Raw genomic sequence first — 8,821 nt, 5'->3', positions numbered from 1 at the left:
TTGCAAGGGGTTATGTCTTTATTTAGGAGCATTACAGGGAACAATCCATCATGACAGACTTGTGTATTTTTGAGATTGTCTTGGGGACAGGGTGAGTCAGGTTTTGTTAAAACCAAAGAGATTTAACAGAAGAGCTGTGGCTTGGAGACTCTGACTCAGGCTGATCAGGTTTTTCAGCTAATTTCCCCTTATGACTCTATTAATCCAGGACACATATGAGGAGATTCGGGTGAAGATTATAGGGGGGATTCCTCTTCCAGGGCCATGAGATACAATACCATGGGCCACTCCAGCACACACTAGAGGTCCTCCAGAGTCTCCCTTTAGGTGAGAAAAATAAAACTATGAGCAAATAATACTTTCTCCAAACACAGGCCCTTCCACAATAGCTAATCCCACAGTGATGTAAGAGGACCTGGCTCTCTCTGGGTCATCAATTAGGGACTTAATTTCTGTCCCTCCAGCCTCTCTGTCCTTGCAACCATGCTAACATGTCTCCTTTAACTCCCTTCCTGTCTAGTGTGTAACCTCATGGGAAGGTTGTAGGAAGGGCTAGGAAACCAGGAGATGAGATGGACACAGAGAATTTCAGTTCCCAGCACCTCAGGGACAGGAGATAAAGACACAGGCATTAGTCACTGCCATGGAGAGATGTTTGCCATATTTCCTCCACTGATGCTGTCTCCTGATGTGGGGAAGGAAAGCAGGCGTGCACTCACCTTGTATGCTAATTTCAACATTTGAGGAATCCCCACGCAGATCTGGAATCTATTGTCATAATGCCTATAGTCCTTACAGGCCTTCATTTCCATGATTCTCAGCATGACCTCCCTCAGTGTATTTGAGTTCGGTTCTTTCACTCCAGTTTGTCCCCATCCAGCTGCCAAGCACATTGTCCCAGGCTTGATAATGTCAGAGGACTGAGGCAGGGGGATTACATTCACAGACGGAGTCAACACTGCTTTCTGTTCAAGCTGTTGTAGAAAGAAGAGAAGAAATGTCAACCCAGAAAAGGATGCTCGGACATGGATCCTTTCCCACTGGGGCACGAATGACATAGAATTCAGGGGCAGTTTCTAAGGAAATTGATTGGACAGGAGAGAATTTGAATGTCTGAGCCTGAAGGAAAGGTAAAGCAGGGGAGACTTAAGATGGATAAGAAGAAGAAAAAACAAAACAAAACAAAACAAAACAGCACCTTCAGTAACATGATGTCACGGAAATTGGAAAATAAATTGTACTTTAGAGGAAAGATTTGTTTTACAACTTTTATCTTTTGTTGTGTGGATTCTCTCTTGCTCATGTCATGAGCTCCGAGGGTGACAGTGATTTCCCTGTCAAAAGAGAAAAGAAGCAGTAAAAAGTACTGGTCTTAGGGGGAGGCTTCCTTCTAAGGAGAGCGACATGGGGAGGTCTTTCTTCTCTATCCCAGTGCAGAGCAAGTGAGACTTGAGATGGGGCTCCCAGCTCCACAGCCTCCCTAGAAGGATGAGGCTCAGGAAAATAAAGTACTGAGACCTCTCCCCACACCCCACATCTGACACCCCACATCTTACACCCCACATCCCACATCCCACAGCAGTACTTAGATTCAACCAAACCCATGGCTTTCCACATGGCAAATGGGTACTCAACGTTCATTTACAACCCAGCATCTGTCAGAGCTCTGGTGACACCCAGACAAGTCAGGGGCTGTACTCTTGTCCTGACAACAGCCCTGCTTAAAACTCCAACCTCTGAAATGGAGATGACACATGAATGGTTCAGTGACTATTCCTGTGGTCCCCTTTTCCTCTCCGTGTAAGGAGAGCCCATCTGGAGATGAGCAGGGCTCAGAGCCTTTCCTGGAGCTATGCTGCTCTGTGACTCTGGCTCATGGATGTCTTCACAGGAAGAGAAGCCTCTTACCTTCCATGACAGTGTGCAGCAGTCAGCACAAATTGAAGGCTTATGAGAAACCCACCACAGAAGGTCACATGACCTTCTTCAGTGACGATCTTCAGAAGGGCCATGTAAGGGCGGGAGTGAGGAATAGACTCCACACCACCGATAATCTCCTCTGGAACAAAGAACACCCGGTCCCCAGTCACAAGCATGCAGGGCCCCCCAACACAGTACTGCCAGAGATATATGGGGCTAAAGCTGAGCGACTGCTCCAAGCCCACCCCACCTCACATGGGGCTCAGGGCCCTCCACATGTCCTTTGGTCTTTTCTCTCCTGTTGATTTTTCCTCCCCACACCTCCCTGTCCACCATCATCCTTCATTCACAACACAATGACCATTAGTGTTTCTGATGTTCTATTTTCTTTAGTCATTTCGTTCTGCACTCATCCTGTCTTCTGCAACACTAAGGGAAGGCCAGAGAAGAGCTGTCGATCAGAACAGAGTACTTTGATGAAATGGTGTGATGTGTTCATTCTTCCTTGACTTAGAGATTTCCCCTGAACTATGTCAGTTTAAGATCCGGTGTCATGATAGGCTCTCTTTTAAGGTAAGAGATTAATGTCAGTTGCTGACAACACAGAGGTTAGGGAGATGAAGACCAAACTCACCAGCTCCAGCTCCAGAAGGCAAGAGAAGAGCCATCAGGAATAGCAGGGCCTTCATTGTGCCAGCGGTACAGCCTGGGTGAGCTTCTGCTGTGTTCCTGCCCTGGTTCCTGCTTTTATAGCTTCAAAGTAAGAGAAAGGAAGGGCTGCAAACCACAGGTCTGGTTTGGATAAACTCTATTCTCCTTATCAGAAATTCCCAGGACTCTGCTCTTTGGTGGTGTCAAATCTGTGGCTAAATCTTGAAACTCCTGGATCCCATGATAAGGTGGCAACTGAACCCTCAAAGAAGCTCCCAGAAGACACGACAGAAACACAAAGGGGGGGACCTCGACTGGGGATCACGGAACTGTTCTTGTAAGCACTCAGGTATTATTGTCAGCTTTCAAACCCATGCTGCATATGTGTAAAAACTCAACTCTATCATACCACAAACAGCTGCATGTTTAGTGTGTGAACATATAGGTGAAAGGGAGTATATTTTATTTATAAAAACTGGTGGCAGCTGGTTTAGAATGTGACTGTGAGAAATGAAAGAGTGGGGAGTGTGCATTGAGTACACAGCAGGTTAGGCATGACCAAGATCTTTAATTAAGTTAGTGGTTCTCAACATTCCTAATAATGTAAACTTTTAATACAGTATCTCAATGTATGTGGTGACCCCAGCCACAAAATTAATATACTGCTACTTTAAAGTTTAATTTGGCTACCTTTATGAATTTTAATGTAAAACATGTAACTTGCAGGATATATGATATTTGGCCACTAAAGGGGTCATGACCCACAGTTTGAGAAGAACTTCAATAAGTGCAGTTTCTGATCTACTCACAGTAATAGTACCTTTGATGTTGTAATATACACTTAGGGAGAAGTCAATCGACTTTCAGGATATCACAGAATAAAAGATCTTGAGTATCTGCAATGGAAGACAAGACTTTGGGTGACCACGTATTTAGAGCCACAGATCATGAGTGTCCAGACATTGCTCACTGGGTCTGAGTACTCAGAAATATGGTCAAAGAAGATGATGGGCTTGGACATAATTATGGGTTCAAAATCAAATTGAAAACTTATTGTTTACAAATAAAAAATTTGTTAAGATCAAATTTCAAATAAGAAGTTATCATGCATTGAGATTAATGTAACTCACACAAGCACTTGTTGAGACTCCAAGACTATCCATCTCCATGAACCATATAACTGGACTTGATCTTCTGGAATCATGGAGTTCTACAGAAAAACTGTAGGTCTGGTAAAAAGAGGTATTGACTGTCATATGGAGACCCAGCTGGTTCCCAGGCTTGGACCTGACAACTCAAATCTCTTTGTATGATGGCACCTCTTTGACTGGGTGCCCCTGAGGAAAGTTCTGGCTCCAACTCTGTCCTGCATTTCCTTCCTTTGCTTCCTCAGAGCTACAAATGGCTGTCTAAGCACAGTGATATGAATTACAAAAATAAATACATTAATTTTTTTTACTACTGAGCATTGGATCTGACCTGGTAATACTTTGTAAAGATCCCAAATTCTTCTGTGCAGCCCCAGTTAGAGGACAGGCCTTGGGATGGTCCACACACATGGTCCCAAATGAACATTCTCATTTTGAAACTTATGAATGAAGAGTTAGGAGAGACATAGTTATCAATTGGCATCATCCACATAGTGGTAGCCTGATCCACGAAGTGACATTACAATAGAAACTAGTGGGAAACATCACAACACCTCTTTTTACCAAGAAGTAAACCAGGACCTTGGTATACACGGAGTTCCCCAGGAATCACTGCAAATAATGTGTTATTGAATGATACAGAGGAGGTGATTTCCTGTTATTCCTCCCTTCAGGGTATCTATTGCATGTTGGAGAACTACAGTGGATTATTGCAAACTCAACTGGGTGGTGGCTCCTGCCGAAGTTGCTCTTGGTGTGTTTTTATTGTTTTACTGTTGTTGTAAATGACACATCTGTTGCAGTTCTCAATCTGAAGAATGCACGGACATGCATCATTAGGGGCACTAGCACCTACTGCAGGGAGCCCAATCATGTCACACTGATGGTATCGTGCTCATTGGGATTGGAGTGCAGGAGGTAGCACCTACTATAGACACCTTGGGAAGGCACAATTTTGTCACAAAGTAGGAGAAAGTTCTAAGAGCATTGTCTTTAGAGAAGTATCCATGGTGAGTAATATTTCACATGTCCAATTTTCTCTTCCTAAGGAAGGTTGTTGCATCTGGTGGATCCATCTCTATGGATGAGGGAAAATCCCCCTGTGTATTTAGATGGGAGGTTGACTAAGAAGAAAAACGATCTCACAGGATGGCTCCCTCCTGTAGCGCACCTGAGTGTGCATGTTTGGAATAATACAATCCTTCATGATGATGGCGCAGAAGATGGTGATGTACAGAAGTAAATCCAAAATAAATGCATCCTCACATTTCTAGGAAAGACCACCGAATCTATAGCCATAGTAACAAGTAAAAACTAAAGTCATATTTTCTACTCCCCTTTTCTTTTGGTAAATGACTGTGCACTTGGGAAAAGATTGCCAGAGACATCTTCACCTTCTTCCTGTCCTGAGACAATTTTTAAAGTCTAAAAGGTTTGTTTTAGAAATTTCATGTAGGAGTGTTTTATTTATAGCACTATCATGCCTCCCTTTCCCCCTCACAACATTTCATGTTGTATTTTCATTGCCTTGTGGGGAAGACCACATGGTGGGGGGGATGAATGGAGGCCTTCAGCTCTAAGCCCATGGCATGGGGGACTAGTTTGTGGGACACAGCTGAGATCTGCACCTATTGACTCCAGAATCTTACCTTTCAAAGGAGAACTAAACACCCATAAAACAGGGAAAGGTGTGTCAGTCCTTAGAGACACTGAGCCTGCTGGAGAAGAAAGGGGGAAGGCAGGCAGAGGATTAGAAGGAGGAGAGTAGGATGAACTTGGTGAGTATCTTCAACTTTCATTAGGAATGCAACATGGACAGTGGGACAGTCCTCTCATGAGTCACCCAAAAGCCAGAGGCAGGAATGGGACTCACTGGGATGTGCCCTGGTCACATATGGGCAGGCTCAATAGCAGCGGCCTCCTTGCTGAGAGATGGCTTAGGAACATGATATGGTCCCCAGTGAGGGTCCCGTTTAAAAAGAGCACACAGTTGTGGTAAGGTCTTTTAAGTCTGGGATGCTTCTCATACGATTCTATGATGCTATCTGTCACTTGTCTGATTGTCTATCAGTTCTCGGTATCAGTCCAGGCTCACCAGACAGTTTCACCATCTTAGCCTACAATCTATTCATGGTTTTCTCACATCTGGGAGGGGGTTGAGGAGCTACACTAGCACAGTCAGTCCTTTTAACACGACTCCGTGAAGCTCATCTAGCGAACCACTGCTGCCCGTGTGAAGCTCCCCAGCTCCTGACCCAGTGTGACAGGGCAGAGGCCCGACCTCAGTGAATGCTGTTATCCCTCCTGTGGCATCTTTTAGGGTGGGCACCGCCCCAATGGAGGGGCCAGTTGGGACTCCTCCATTAGCTCTTCAGGACCAGAAATCAAAGATTTCCCAGATATGGTTTGTCAATGTTTTGGGAGTCTGTTTCTTGCCCCCATTCTCTTTCTTAGTTCCTTTGTATTTGGAGAAGCAAAGTGCTATGACCTTCATAACCTTATGGATTAGAACCGAGGTTTCAGTTGGACACTTCTAGAGTTGAGGTCAATGGGCTCACTTAGTGTTTCCCATCTAACAACCCAATACTAAGTGGAACAGAGAAGAACAGGGATAAAATCGGTCTGGAAAGAGGTGATAAGAGGATATTTACTAAGACTTCTCTTTTTTCCGTCCACAGGGAGAATCCGGGGACCATTTGGTGATTTTTTGGTTTGGTTTGGTTTGGTTTGGTTTTCTTTTTTTTTTTAATTCTTTAATCTTCTTTTACAATCCAGTCTTCACTCACCTTCCAGTCCACCTGCCGACCAAGCCCCATGCCATACCTTCTTCCCCTGCCACCTCCACCCCCAAGAGGATGTCTCCAACCACCAACCGCTCCCCACCAGACTTCGCCATTCCCTGGAGCCTCAAATCTCTCCAGGGTTAGGTGCATCTTCTCTCACCGCGGCCAGACCAGTCAGTCCTCTGCTGTATATTTGTTGACATCCTCATATCAGCTAGTGTATGCTGCCTGGTTGGTGGTTCAGTGTCTGAGAGATCTTGGGCATCCAAGTCAGTTGAGACTGCTGGGCTTCCCATGGGGCCACCCTCCTCCTCAGCTTCTTCTAGCTCTTCTCTAATTCAACCACACAGGTTCTCTGGGGACCTTTTGTGTGTGGTGCAGTGGCCCAGGGCCTTGTCAGTTATAGCTTGTGTGCTTGGACACCTCCTCGATATTCACCAGAATCTCCAGGGTTATACTTTGGATTCAGAAAACAATGAAACGATTTAAACCATCCTCGAATGCCAACACTGTATCAAGGCCAGTGTCCTGCATCCTGGTTTACAAATATTTGAGTCTTACTAAAGAAATCTGTTGGGCTGGAGAGATGGCTCAGCCATTAAAGGCTAGGCTCACAACAAAAAATATAAGAAATCTGTCTGCAGGAAAGAGATGACATTGCTTCCTTTCATGGGTGCAGAGCTTAAAACAATCTTGTGCACCACCTTCTTCTTCACTCTCTTTTGTCTCATGGTTTCTCTCCTCAGATACTCTCATAAAGTTCCTGCATGATGCCTGTTCACTGATCCCATCATAACAGCACATATCAAGGCTAGTACTGTCAGTCCTACCTTTGCCTGGGATGCCCTCTTCTTTCTAAGTTCTTCTTCATATTTAACAAGTTATTAAGGGTGAGAAAGATCAAAAGATTTTGCCTCGCACTCTCTTCCTAACTCTATGGACTGTCTATAGTCCTGGCAATCCCAGGAAGTCCTGAGACTTCCCCAGGTCACCTGCCCCAGCTCAAGCAAGGCCTCCCTACCAAACTGTTACCTCATCTTAGAACTGTAGCCACTTCTCCTTACCTTGTCGAAAGGGACACAGGAGATAACATAGGACAGTCCCAGTATGTAGATCAGAAACTTGAGAAGGGGACCAAATTGTTGAATGCCCACTCCGGTATGCAGACTCATTGCTCTGCAACAAGGTTAGGTCAGCACCTCTCATATATTTCTTGGCTCAGAGCCCTGGTGTGAGTTTAGAGTCATTAGTAATCCACTGACTAACTAGTGTCTTAGTCACTTTGTGTGTATCTAGTCATGGAGGCATCATGAAACCTTTTAAAACACAAACACACACACACACACACACACACACACACACACACCCAAATTTTTCACATGTACTCCATGCATAGTAAACACTGTCAACTCCTCTCAATTCCCTAACATCTCTGTACACCCTAGGCTCTCCTCACAAATATCTCTCTCGTGTTCATGTCTATGTGCTGAATTTTGTAACCCACTAAGGTTAACAATGACCAGCTGTGTAACTGAGTTTGGATCTTTCCATTGGAGCCTGGCTGGCTTCACAGAGGATACTCAACTAAAGAGAGTAATTTCCTTCTCCCAACCCAGAAACTATCAATTGCCAGTATTTCAAGAGATAAAGACTGGGAACCCTCAAGTCCCTTCACTTCCTTGACTAGTTGTTGATTGGATTAGTCTTATGAGGGCCCAGTGCCTAGAACTACAGTTGGCATGAACTGAGAATTGTCATAACTGTATCCAGTCTAGAGAATGAAGTTTGAGCCCGTTACCCTCTCTTCCAGCTTTTGCCTACATCTCATGCTCCCACATTAGTGTTCCCTGAGCACTTGAAAGTGTGGGCTAAGTAACTTGTTTAGGGATGGACCCCCAACCACCACTTATTTATGCATCTTGGGCCCCAATGATCTCTGCATTCATTCCATTATTCCTCTGAAGGAGAGGTGTCTCTGAGTAAGGCTGGAAGCCACTTTTGTCTATGGGGAATGCATGGGAATTTGGAAGGCAGTTTGCTGCTACATAGGTTCACTTCCATATGTTTCTAGCCAAACTGACAGTACCAGGCACTGGTCTCCTCCACCATGGTGTGGGTCTTGAAATTGATTACAAGGCCATTGGTTACCATCAAAACACAGAAGTGATATTGCACACGTGGGCACCTCTGGCTTTTCCTATGGTTCCTTTACACCTTTTTATATGAGATAATTCTTCCCTCCTGCCTACACCCTCAGCCTTCAATCCCTTGCCTTTCTTCCTGCCTAAATCTACTTCAGTATTCGTTTTCTCCACTACC

At 44.7% G+C, this 8,821-nt stretch overlaps 1 protein-coding gene across 2 annotated transcripts; it reads right to left on the bottom strand.

Moving 5' to 3' along the window:
* On the bottom strand, positions 1 to 7,685 carry Mcpt4 (mast cell protease 4). Of its 2 annotated transcripts, XM_087586472.1 has the most exons (8): positions 7,567 to 7,685; positions 5,369 to 5,437; positions 3,392 to 3,467; positions 2,555 to 2,673; positions 1,909 to 2,059; positions 1,199 to 1,334; positions 720 to 974; positions 1 to 321 (listed from the first exon to the last, which is right to left on the bottom strand). In XM_087586472.1, the coding sequence occupies exons 4-8, from the start codon at positions 2,607 to 2,609 to the stop codon at positions 178 to 180; spliced, it is 741 nt and encodes a 246-aa protein (XP_087442598.1). In that variant the 5' UTR covers positions 2,610 to 2,673; positions 3,392 to 3,467; positions 5,369 to 5,437; positions 7,567 to 7,685; the 3' UTR covers positions 1 to 177. The 2 variants fall into 2 exon arrangements, with proteins under 2 accessions (XP_087442598.1, NP_062194.1); NM_019321.2 differs by lacking the exons at positions 3,392 to 3,467; positions 5,369 to 5,437; positions 7,567 to 7,685 and having other exon boundaries at positions 2,555 to 2,622.
* Positions 7,686 to 8,821: the final 1,136 nt, after the last annotated feature.

The sequence above is a fragment of the Rattus norvegicus genome, chromosome 15 (assembly GCF_021556685.1).
Source record: "Rattus norvegicus strain SHRSP/BbbUtx chromosome 15, alternate assembly SHRSP_T2T, whole genome shotgun sequence".
Lineage (NCBI taxonomy): Eukaryota > Metazoa > Chordata > Mammalia > Rodentia > Muridae > Rattus > Rattus norvegicus.
The sequence above is the reverse complement of the archived record's forward strand: the minus strand, read 5'-3'. Positions and strand labels throughout refer to the sequence as shown.